At 42.7% G+C, this 12,364-nt stretch overlaps 1 protein-coding gene across 3 annotated transcripts; it reads left to right on the top strand.

Annotated features, from left to right (window-relative positions):
• The first annotated feature begins 920 nt into the window (after positions 1-920).
• Positions 921-10,620, top strand: nradd (neurotrophin receptor associated death domain). Of its 3 annotated transcripts, none has more exons than XM_080471666.1 (6): positions 921-1,122; positions 5,381-5,513; positions 6,230-6,583; positions 7,300-7,480; positions 7,604-7,674; positions 8,939-10,620. In XM_080471666.1, the coding sequence occupies exons 1-6, from the start codon at positions 1,060-1,062 to the stop codon at positions 9,250-9,252; spliced, it is 1,116 nt and encodes a 371-aa protein (XP_080327792.1). In that variant the 5' UTR covers positions 921-1,059; the 3' UTR covers positions 9,253-10,620. The 3 variants fall into 3 exon arrangements, with proteins under 3 accessions (XP_080327792.1, XP_080327791.1, XP_080327790.1); XM_080471665.1 differs by having other exon boundaries at positions 7,604-7,698; XM_080471664.1 differs by having other exon boundaries at positions 7,604-7,746.
• Positions 10,621-12,364: the final 1,744 nt, after the last annotated feature.

The raw sequence follows: 12,364 nt of genomic DNA, 5'->3' as shown, positions 1-12,364 counted from the left end.
TGTGCAACACATTGACAATGTGGTGCTTGAGTATCAGTCTGAATAATTACTAAGTATGTCAGTTTAAGGTTTCATATAATTACATAAACACTACCTGGTAGTACACAGAGTTGCCTTATTAATGCTTAATACCCCCAAAAAACAAAAGATATTAGACACATTAGGGTGTTTTATTTGAGCAGTAACACTGAATAGTGAATACAAGATTTTCTCACCTCCAACAGAAATCCATAGAGAAGTATATTCTAATAAAACACACGTTTAAGCTCAGAATGTGCGATTTGGGTCAGTTTGACACTTGTTGGGATGCCACATGATGGTGGGGATTGTTTACTTTTCCGTCTTTTAAAAAGTCTTGAATGAAGCCTGTCAGTTGTTTCCTGCAGTCTGTTTAATTTTTGTCAGTGTGTCTATGTGTCCTTATGCAAAGTACTGTTTTTTTTTTTTTTTTTTTTTTTCCACGTTTAAAAGTGGCGCAGCATTCTCAGCTCCAAAATAAAATGACTGCATTTAATTATTGTTTTGGAAAATGTCTGTTTATGAATGAAAACTTTAATGATATAATTCGGCAGGAATGAAAGATTTTGGGGTGTGTACTCCAGTCCCCGGCCCTCCACGGTGCAAGGATGCAGCCAATCAGGAAGCCTGGTTGAAAGTCGAGTCGATGGGAGGAGGAAACCGAAGGAGAGGCGAACAGAGAAACTGCAGGAACTTTTCCTGACTCATCTGTTGCAAAGCTGCAGGAGAGGCTGCGGCCAGCCAGCCAGCCCGTGTGCATCCCGGGGAGCCCAGACAGAAGAAACTTTGTTTCATCTCTCACAGTTTCACTGAGGAATGCATTGAAAGGAGCAAATGCGTCTGCTGCGCGTTTACCGGGAGAAACCGACGGTTTGCGTAAAGACGCACCAGATTCCTGGACTATGACCGCGCTCTCCTGACTGAAGAACCACAACGTTTATGTGTTTTGATTAAGATTAAGTGTCATTTCAAAGGCAGCGGGCTGCATTAATAATAATAATTATAAATAATAATAATAACAAAAAGAAAGATCTTGGAGACATGAGGAACCTGGAGGCTGGAGACATGAAACTAATTGTCATATGCGCGCTTCTGCTGTTAAAAGTAAGGAACATTTTTTTACTGTTTTACTGGCACATGCGTCATACTATGACTTCTTTCTTTCTTTCTTTCTTTCTTTCTTTCTTTCTTTCTTTCTTTCTTTCTTTCTTTCTTTCTATCTATCTATCTTTCTTTCTTTCGCAGTCCTTTTCATCTAAACTTTCATTCGCCCACTTGGTGTTTTGAGACCATTGTTCCCAGAGGAAATCTGTTTACACCGCACAGCTACACTTGATTAAGGTTTGTGTTTCCATCCTCTTGCTTGGCGAATGGCAGTGGAAAGAGTGAGAGACTGGACATTTGATTAAATCTCATCCGGTTTCTGTTTTCAAGTCTCTCAGAGTGAAATAAAAGCACTTCTCAGTTTGCCGTAGGTGGTGCTTGATTCCCTGAAGCACACCCGAGACAATGGCCAGTCTAAACAGCCTGTTTAAGACTCTGCTTGGTCACAGTTTGCCCTGGGTCTTGTGTGGAGAGTCTGTGTTTTCAACTTACTGTTCATCACCTCTCATTGTTCCACTTACTTGACACACATCCATACTTGTCAGCTTCATACAATGAGCCTCCAACATCAGACAGGAGAAAAACACAATTTAACAAGATAATGCACCCACGCTGTATTAAATGATGTATTTTATGGACTGATTAGAGGCTTTGTGGTGTTTGATAGCATGTTATTAAGCTGGAATCGAGGTGAATAGAAAGCCCCAGGCTCCATAGTTGCAGACAATAATATGACACTCATTCATTTCAAAAAGCCCATGGGGCTTGTAGTCCTGTCTGGACCTGCTCCTCAGACTCTAAGCACTTTTGTTACATCTAAGTACTTACATAACAGTTCAACTCCCAAGAAGATGTGTATCCCCTTTAAAAATGCATGTCGAGAACATCGACAGGTTTTCCTTTTGGAATAAAGAGGCTGTTCTGGATCTTTTGTCAAGAGTGTCTCTGGATGACTTCTCGCACATCTTCATTGCATTAAAGCTCACTTCTCCTGATTGTCTCCTGTTAACTTGGTCTCTGGGGCTCATTTTGACTGCAGTTTACTGTACTTGTCGCCACATTTGTTGCTTGCGGCAGTTCCTGGTGAAAATGTGGCGTGGCTGCTGGGGTCTGGATATCCGGAGCAAAGCAATTATCATCATTTTCTCCCTGTTTGTGGTGTTTCTTTGTGTGCTTGCTGGGGGGGAGTCATTTAGTTTGTTACCGCATTCATTTGACTTTCCATGGAGCGGACAGACTTCAGGATCATTTTGAGTGTTTCAACACCAAAATCCTCTATGATGGGAATCAGCAGATGAATAGATCGTGTGATGCCTTGTTTGGTTTAGGGTCTCAGGTTACTTCTTTCAAAATGTCCCTTAAGCTGTGACAGTAATCACTGCAGATGGGACGAGCGGCTTAGTTTTTCTCAAGCCGGCTCTGCTTGAAAAAAGGCCTCTGTGGTGTTGGCTCATGGGTCAGCGTTTTCACAGGGGGAGAGCATCCTTTTGTGTGTTTATTTTCACGCAGATTAGATTAACTGTGGAAACTCCAGCCTGGACACTTCAAAAAGTTTCCCCCCCACTTCAGAAGGGCCGCGAAAATGCTTCAGTCACTGAGATGGCTGAGAGGAAGTGTGTGTGTGTGTGTGTGTGTGTGTGTGTGTGTGTGTGTGTGTGTGTGTGTGTGTGTGTGTGTGTGTGTGTGTGTGTGTGTGTGTGTGTGTGTCTGTGTGATCCACGATGACTGAGTGACTCCGGCAGCCGTGGAGTTGAGAGCCCCATTGAAAGCGCAGCTCCTCGGTGGTCCGTCTGTTCTCACTGGGGAATCCCTTCACATTGCAGCTTCTTACCTTAATGGAAAAAGCAACTGCAGCTCACTTCCCTTCAGACTTTACGCCTCGAGGAGAACAGATAAGACCAAAATACTCTGAGGGGTCATGGCCGGAAAATGAAACCTGGCTAGAAAATTGAATATAATGAGAAACCTCAGCAAATAATCTTCAATAATCTGTAACTACAATAGTTCTGCCTGCTGTTTTGAAGAGTGTTAAATGTTTAGGCAAATGCAACATGTACTGATATATTAGTCTTCTGTCGCCCATTATAAAACGCAGAATTAATGAAGCACTGGAAATGTACACTGTTCCGCTCCTACATTGCTTAAAATGCACTGAATTACAAGTAAAGATACCACAAAATTAAAAATACAAAGAGTTATTCTCGAATATACTCAGTGTAAGTTACGTTTTAACTGTTGACTGTACATTATGTTTTTTACCTGTAGAAAATTTTTACATTCAAAGCACGGAAGTCTATAAAAGTTGCACTTTTAAAAAGAAATGTAGATTTTTAAGGAGGAACTTATTGGCTATAAAGATGCAGATCAATGGATCCAGTACATCCAGTTATGGACATTTAAAGGAGTGACTTCGAAGTAGTAAAATAGATTACATTATCTAACTTTATAGTCTGAGTAAAAAAACAACAACATACACCTAGAAGTACAAGTGCCCCAAAATAATACTTAATAACAGTAATATGAGTTTTTATTTTATAATTTTAACTTCCACCCCTGGCAATGCAATTCATATTCTGTGTAATAAACCATGTTTATTTACGTAAATGTCTAACAGTACAGACCAACCTCAATATCTATTATTTTCTATTACACCAATAAAAACCCAATAGTGTCCTTATATAGTCATAATGTATACATGCAGTTGAAATGACTTTGTCATTCCTATAGTGAGTACATCACTATTCCCATCATCTCCAGCAGGGCATGGACTCAATCTTTCATTGTGTGCTGCAGTCCAGTGAGTGAAGTGCCAAGCTTTTGGCAGCAGCTTGTCTCAGTGGACTCGTCCCTCCAGCCAAGCCTGCAGAGGGCCGCGGCGGCCCGCACTCACACCAGGCTCTGCGAAATGACAGAAACCCAAGCTGGACGTAAAAATAAACCAGAGCTGCTTGTCGACAAATATTTACAAAAGTGTAGATTAAGAACCAAAAGGTTTATCAAGTGTTAGGAGAAGAGCCTCATCTGTCACACGGGGAGGCCCAACTGGAGTTACCAGAGGATGCCTCTGGTCACAGTCTGCCAACTGTAAATATTCAGCCGGATCCTACCACCCCGGTGCCGTAATACCTCTGATCCCAGTTGTGTGGCTGTTCAGATATCATCAGGCTCTTGTGCACAGGCGCAGGCAAACTGGATGCTTTTTTTGGAGACAGGCGAGCCCCATTTCAAAGCTCCTGTAGCATGAGCGTGGAACATTTTAGTCTTTTGCGACTGTAGGCATGGCGCCCTGTGTGTGTGTGTGCGTGTGTGTGTGTGTGTGCGTGTGTTTTTCTGGTGGGCTTTTGTCAGGGGCCCTACAGGTTCCCACACGCTCTCATGTGTTTCTTGGCAGACTTCAGAGACTCTAAAAAAGAGACATCACCGAGCTGTTTAGCTATTACTTTTCCCCCTTCGCAGGAGGTTAGTTGTTAGACATCTGTTCGCTCTTGTCTGCCCCCGGGCGAAGCGGGCCAATCTCCCTTATATGCGTGGATGTTTAAGATGCCGTCACGCAGGCCCTGGAGAAAAGGGTGTCAGTGAAATACTGACCTTCGTAGACACACCTGCAGGGCTGAGTGACTTCAAAGACACCCCCCTTACCCAAATGGACACTCTCATGCTGTGCAGCCTTGGTTAGCTGACACCCTCGCCTGGGGCCACAACCATCTTCTTTATATATTTTATACTGCAACAGACAGTTACACATTGTCATTCACACTCATTTTGGAGTGAGTGGAAAAGAAAACTTGGAAACTTTTTTTTTTTCCCCTTTCCTTCCTTCTTTTCTGATTGTTTTCCTTTTCTCCCTCCCCTTATGTTTTATTCTTTCCATAGATCTAAAGCCATCTGATTAAAGCCAGCCACTCATGTCAGGCACTAACCCTGCTGCTCAAGCTGCGAGGAATGTCTGATCTATTCCTCATGTCATAATTCAAGCCGGGCTCTCCATTACCCACTTGCAGATAAGGACTCAGTGCACTTAAAGGGTGAAAACTGAGGCAGATAGAAAGATTAAAAAAAAAAAAAAAAAAGAAAAGTTCTCCACTCCCTTTTTTTTTTTTTGCTTTTTGGTAACTCCTGCAGTCAAATTTAAACATCAGGCATCTGTGGTATCAAAATACATAAGGGCTGATCCAAAAAAGACACTTTCTGTTTGTTTTCTTTCCTAAAAATGCACAATGGTGGTATTTTTCCTAACTCTGTCATCTGTTTACTGTAGGTTTCTCTTGGAAATGCCTGTGCCAGCGGCCGGTTTACTGAATCAGGGCAGTGTTGCAGTCTGTGTCCTGCTGGCTTCGGTGTGGAGGTAGACTGTGGGAAAGAGAATACCAAATGTGAGCCGTGCCCACAGGGTAAGCACTTATAATCTAATGTTTCTCATCCGTTTGTACCCGTTGAAGTCTTTGGATCTGTGATTTACATGAATGCCTCTGTTCAAAAGTCTTAACTCGCTGGACAGTGTGTATGACGTGGAGTTTAGATTCAAAACAAATGGAGGTTCTTTAACTCCTCGCTGTGTACTACATTTATAGCTGAATTGATCCTCTTTAACTGTTCCATCTGAGTCATTGGTGCATGTTTTGAGCCTAACTCCTTTCTTTTGGACTGACACATTGCTCGTCAAACAGTTTCCAGTTAGTTGTTACCGATATAGTATGGTTTCAAGTTTGCACCAAGTTCATGTAGTAATTTCCAGATGTATGATCTTCAGTGAAGCAATCTAATGTCTTCAGAAAAAAAAAATACTTGAAAACAATCTTTGGTGTCCTTATTTCACATGATTATGTTTAATGTTGCCCCAGTAGAAGTAATTGAGTTTTGGTGATTAAATCTCTCGTTTGTTTTTTATTCAGTTTGGGTTCATTACATTTATGATCATTGCCCTGTGATGTTGCTTCATCTGATTACATAAAGGCTTCATACAAAATAATACAGTGCGTAATATGTTTCATCTCCATCATATGTCTCATGACATTGGAGTTGCTTCATGACATCTCATAATTCTCCATATTTTTGAGACGAGTTTATATATAAATATGTTGATGCTGACCTCTATGATCTTTCCTAGGAACGTTTTCTTCGTCCGAAGATCTCAGTCCCTGCCGTCCATGTGCCAAGTGCCCGCGTAGCGTCCCCACCGCGGCCTCGTGCTCGGCCAGCCGAGACACGCAGTGCGAATGTGACAACGGCTTCTTCTTCCTGAGCGTCCACAGCTTGTGTGCACCTTGTTCCAAATGCAGCCGTGGTCAGGGGGCCACCCAGGAATGTGGCCTTTTGGGGGATACAAATTGCCAGGTCTGTGCCCCGGGTACATTCTCCGAGGAGCTGATCAGCACCAAACCCTGCCAGGCCTGCACGCGGTGCTCCGAAAGCGAAGTGGAGATCCGTTCCTGTATGCCCAACTCTGACACGCTCTGCATGGGTGAGTTTTAGCACAGAATCAGATGCAGTAAGTCGATGCTTTATTGACATTTTGTGCTTTTATCTCAACAGAATATAAGACTAAGGTATTCTCTTTTGTAGAAATGATTGTTATAGTGCACTTTTGGTATGTAAGAAGACAATATTAGTCAAAGAAAAGATGAAAGACTTGAGTTCCCGGAAAAGAGGAAGGAGGGGTGAGAGGGTCTGAGGATGCACGGACATGTGGTCAACACCTGCGTTCACACCTCACCTCCGAAACACTCTGAAGCGAGGAAACACAAAAAAAAGCCCATTTAGAGGTGCTGCACTAAGACTGATGTCAGCTTGACAGGCCACCAGTTTAACTATCCCCAGGAACCTGAAGGCCAAGGGAGGCCGCTGACCCTGACAACTAGACGTCCTGCTCCTAAATGGCTACACTCGCTCTCCAGGAGCGAGGTCACCAGTGTGCGCTGCGGGTCCCTGGGGTCACAACCCTCTGACCCCGCGCAGGTCAGCACAGTACCTTGTAGCCTTTGATCCCAAAATAGGCCGACAGCGGGAGGGAGAAGGAGGCTGGAAACGGGGGCACTGAGAGGTTTTAAAACCCCGGGGGACAGGGACGACTGCAGCTATCATTACATCTGGCTCTAATTTATGGAGTACAAATGTGTTCTGATGTGCATATGTGCTTTTGCAATTACTCTTTTTTTCCCGCCCTTTCGTTTTTCATAGATAAGAAGCTGGACATACTCTCTCGCCCGGACGAAACCGGCGAGGAAGAGGCGGTCACCCCTTCGACTGGAACGCCCAAGTTTACCCCGCAGGACGAGGGTGGCATCAACAACACTCTTGTCTACGTGTCTGTTCTGGCCGCTCTGGTGCTGGGCCTGCTTGTTTATGTGGCTTATAAATGGTGAGTTCTCACTGTGGACCGGCGCTGGTGTGTAACAGCGGCTTTATAATTGCCTCTGGGATGAAAAACAGTCCGCTATGGGTTAGCTGAAGTAACATTGTTTTCCCCTCTTGCTGTTCTTAGCTGGAGATCATGCAAACAGAAGAAAGCTCTCTCTAAGGCCCGGGCAGCCGAGTTGGGAACATCTCCAGAAGGTGAAAAGCTACAAAGTGACAGCGGTGTGTTTCTGGATTCTTACAGCGTTCAGGACAACCAGCCGAGCAAAGGTGTGGTAGACACAGGCTCTCTGAATCTAGAAAGTAAAGTGGCTTTAGGAGACAAAAAAAACAACTTGTTGACTTTTACCTTAATATGTTTTTTTTCTCAGGCAAGTAATTTTAATATTGTGGTTGTAGAATTGTTTAAAAAAAAAAACAACAACAACATGTGAAATGAATGAGTGCTCCTGTCACTTTATCCAAGATAACCTCGAATTTCAATACCTAGTAGTTATACAATGTCATTGTTTATTCCTGACGGTACTGAGGAGCTCACATTACAAATGAGAGACACCTGGACGGCCGTACTGTGGAAGTCAAGGGGCCTCTGTAATCATGCAAAGCTGCACATCTCTGCTTTTCTGGTAGTTTTGAAATATCTTAGATAACAGTGACAGCAACACGATAGGAATATATGTGTTAATGTACTGAAAGTTGCTTGCTTGCTTCCATTATGAGTTCAAAAGTATGAACTCATGTCCTACCAGAAACTTGGCTCACCAATCTTCAAATTGTTTTTATTTGACTGCAGCTGAACAGATAAACTACAGTTGTTGCGATGGTTTTGACTTCCACTGAAACAGACTATGTGAGCTCTACATGACCTCAGCAGAGAAACATCCATTACAGGGTGCTTTTTGGAGAAACGTCAGCACTTGCTTCCAGTTTGTTCAGTGTGCAAAACTGTACAAACTTTGCGTAAAACAAAGCAAGCTTGGTCTGTGATATATTATGACTGTACATCACACTGTGTGTAAATATTATTTCTTTAGTTAGTAAGACTGCTTTTGTGCCACTGCCATGTTTCCTTTTCACAACAGAGGAAGAACTAATATCTCATCCGCAGCTGAAGTAAACTGTGTGAAAATCACAAGACTCAGTAGAATGTTAAAGAGATAAATAGTGATATTAGGTCAGAGTTGAATTACTGTAAAATGCTGATATTACTAAAAAGGTCAATGTAGACCATCTTTTGGACTGCAGGAGGAAACCGGAGTACAAAAAACATGCAGGCTCAAGGAGTATGGAAATTCCACATAGTATCCTCCCACAGCTAATTCATGGATAGTCAACCGGGATCAGTTCCTTGAACTTCTGTTACACAGAAATGTAGAAGGTGGAAGGAGGGAAATCCTAAAATATTGTATTGTTGTCTTTCACATGAAACCATCTGTTGAGCTTTTTGATTGCGTTTTCGCAGGGACCAAGAGAGACAGCAAACAAGACAATCGCCTGTACATCAACCTCCCCCCACACAGAAAGGAGGAGGTGGAGCGTCTCCTGCAGGAGGGAAGCGGCCGGGGGTGGAGCCACCTGGGAACGGCGCTGGGCTACGAGCCGGAACAGCTGGACCTGTTTGGGCACGGCGAGGCCCCCGCTCACACGCTCCTGTCTAACTGGGCCCAGAAAGAAAGCTCCACTCTGGGACTGCTGTGCTCCGCGCTGGCCCGCATCGAGCGGCCTGACGTGGTGACGGCTCTGAACTGCCCCACGCAGGGCGTTTCGGTGGTCTGAGAGGCTCTCGGATTCTCACACAGACTACGAGGGGGAAAAACTTTGACTTGACACGAGAGGCACTCTCATATCAGAACCTCTCTCACAGACGGAAGCCGCCACTGGTGTTGCCTTATGGCTTTGTTGACTCCTAATTCAGTTTTGTTTTTTTTAACGAAGACAACAACGGTGTTCTCTGGTTTTTGCCGTGGATCAAACAGCATGAAGTGTTTTGTCACAGCATCGCTCGCCACAGGAAATCAACGCCACCGCTGAAGGAACGACTCATCTGGATTAACAGCGAGCGGCCTCCACATGGAAGCACATTCAAAGTGTTGTTTACACACACAAACACACAAACACACACACACACACACACACACACACACACACACACACACACACACACACACACACACACACACACACACACACACACACACACACACACACACAGAAGTTGTGGCATTAGGCAATATACCATGTTACACAAGTGTTATTATTCAAAAATAACTGTTTACGTATCATCTGGACAAAATTTACAATCTCTTTTCTGCCCTATCGAAAACAATATTCTTTTTAGTGTGATGCTGTAAACAAATATGGACGTCTTAGCTCACCCGTGTTTCGAGGTTGGCCGGCCTCGTTGCGATTCACAACTAAAGAAAACCACTTTGGGTATTGCAGTGGATTTTATTTTATTTTATTGCCAAAAGAGCATGTTTTGTTTTCTCGCAGCGCTGTTGTCCAACACGATGTGACTCTCATTGGTTTGGGACCATTTCTGTGCACATGTGGACAATTTAGAAAGAAAACTTCAATAAACCACATAGAAGGGTTACATGCCATCTAATCAGATTTGCTCCAAAAAGAAACTGTGGTTTGAAATCTTTTTACTGCTTGTTTGGTTTTGTATATTTTTCAATAAGAATACTTTATCTAATGTGTAGATTTAAACTGTTCACTAGACTGATTTTTTTTTTATCCAATATTGCCTTGTTCTGTTGTTTTTTTCCTTTTTTTGTTCTGCTGGAGCTACTAAGTAGCTGTAGTATTTAAACACACCGAGGACTTGTTATGCCCAAAAGAAGCATTCTGTGAAACATGGAACCCCCCCCTATCAGCTCCTTCCAATAATCCTCACATCATGTAAATATCTTAACTGTTGATATAGTTTGTTGTTTAGAAGTTCTGAATCATGAAGATGAAAAAGTTGGAATATTCATAACGCACAGCCCCATTTTTTTAACCTTAAATTTGCCCTTATTAGAAAGAAATGATAAATTCAAACACGCTTTCAACAAAATTGCTTGTGATCAACTTGCTTTTGTATTTATTTAACCCATTTTTTATTCTAAATGTAAATAAAATCTGTGAGAACCACGGACATTTGTGATGTGCTTCGGTTTTGAATTATTAGATATTTCTTTTCACTTCATTCGATACAGATTTTTATTGTTCATTTTTCCTCAAAATTGATTAATAATGCAACAAAATCGACATATAGTTGATGACACCTCACTTAAACCATGGACACTTAAAACATGTAGTTTATTCGAGGATGTGACGTCAGCGTTTCCCTTGATCAAAGACGGTGATAACAACCAAAAGTTGAATTTCAAGGGTGTTATTGTCAGTTACCGATTTAAGTGATGATACATCCATACCCTCTCAACAGTTCTCCCTTGTTTAAATGATAGTTTATATGTTCATCATGCACCAAAACCTTCCTTTTTCAGCCAGCCTCTGACAAGAACAGTTGCCCTTTCACAGAAAGTTTGTCACATATTAAAACTGCCTTCATTGTCTCCAGCAGTGAGTTACAGAGCGGAGGATGAGTTCCCCTCACAGAACTAGAACCACATTAAGGCCCTCGACTCTCACGCTGCACATGCTTTGTCCCACGCCAAGCAGCCATTTTTGGTTTAATTCTGGACCTCCTGATGTTTTCCACATTATTAGATATTGTTAACGGCTGTCAGGAGCCACAGGCCATCACAAGCATAACTCTTCCTCTAGTTGGACGCATTTGATTGGAAATGTTCGTCAATTCCTAATAATTACAACTCTTGTAGGACTTGCATTTATGCTTTTGCATTGTTTGGGTTTATACTTAATTGAATTTTTTAAAAAAACCTTCTTAAAGGCCAAATATGCTTTGCTGGGTTTCATAAATCAGTTTTTTTTAGAGACTGTGTTTAATATGTTTTAACAGTAAGACCTAAGCAGTCCTTTTTTTTAACCAGGTGGCGAGAAATATATAGCTTAAAACGGACAGTTTTCTAGACCTGTGTCTGTCACTTGAACAACAAAACCCACTTCGTGGATTAGGGTAAGGACAGACTTGGAACATACCACCTCTTATCAAGAGATTTAGCCTAAGAACATTTCCTGTCCATACCCCGAGGGAAATCATTTAAGAGGTATTTAATAATTTGAGGGTGAAATGAAAATAATAGTTTGATCCCAAATCTTTGAGAGGAAGGTTTCCTCTTTCTCACCGAGGCTCAATCTGATTCCTGCTTCCCCCACTTGTGCTCTGCTTGGAGCCTCAGATCTGTTAATGATCTCTTTGCCTTCAGTTCTAAGTGGGAGCAGGCATCTTGCATGGCCCAGGGCTGCGTTACATGCCGTCACACACTCCAGAAGGGACTGCTTAACTGCGGTCTGGAGCACACAGGCATGGGGCTGCGGAATGTGCACACACTGGAAAGGGGGTTGGGACCGAGGAGAGAGAGAGAGAGAGAGAGAGAGAGAGGAAACCGAGGAGCGCCTCTTTCTGTGCTCGTCACAGCTCTCCATATTTAGAGCACACACACACTGAGCAAATGTCTCTAATGAAGGCAGTCCATCACTTTGCTTCTCTTTACTGGGGTCGAACATCTGGATCAAAACTGTGCAAATGTGCCACACTGGGACTCAGGCAATGTGCATCTCTTATTAGAGGGAGGGAGTTCAACTAGGACAAGATTGGCTGGGCCCTATGTTGATTATGAAGTAGCAACAATTTTAAACTTAATGGTGCTCAGTGGACAATTTATCTTGTTTTGAGATTCCATATGTAAAGCTTAAAACTTGACACTAAACATAATTTGAAATACTAACCGGCTGAATTTTTGAGTTTTCTTAGCCA

This window comes from Lipophrys pholis (assembly GCF_963383615.2).
Source record: "Lipophrys pholis genome assembly, chromosome: 9".
In the NCBI taxonomy this organism is placed as follows: Eukaryota; Metazoa; Chordata; class Actinopteri; order Blenniiformes; family Blenniidae; genus Lipophrys; species Lipophrys pholis.
This window is presented reverse-complemented; position numbering and strand designations above follow the sequence as displayed.

Excerpts from the sequence above, each read along its gene's own strand:
- nradd (XM_080471664.1), top strand. The coding sequence starts at position 1,060 with ATGAGGAACCTGGAGGCTGGAGACATGAAACTAATTGTCATATGCGCG. Across the intron at positions 6,584-7,299 it reads CTCTGACACGCTCTGCATGG|ATAAGAAGCTGGACATACTC; the intron begins GTGAGTTTTAGC and ends CGTTTTTCATAG. Across the intron at positions 7,481-7,603 it reads GTTTATGTGGCTTATAAATG|CTGGAGATCATGCAAACAGA; the intron begins GTGAGTTCTCAC and ends TGCTGTTCTTAG.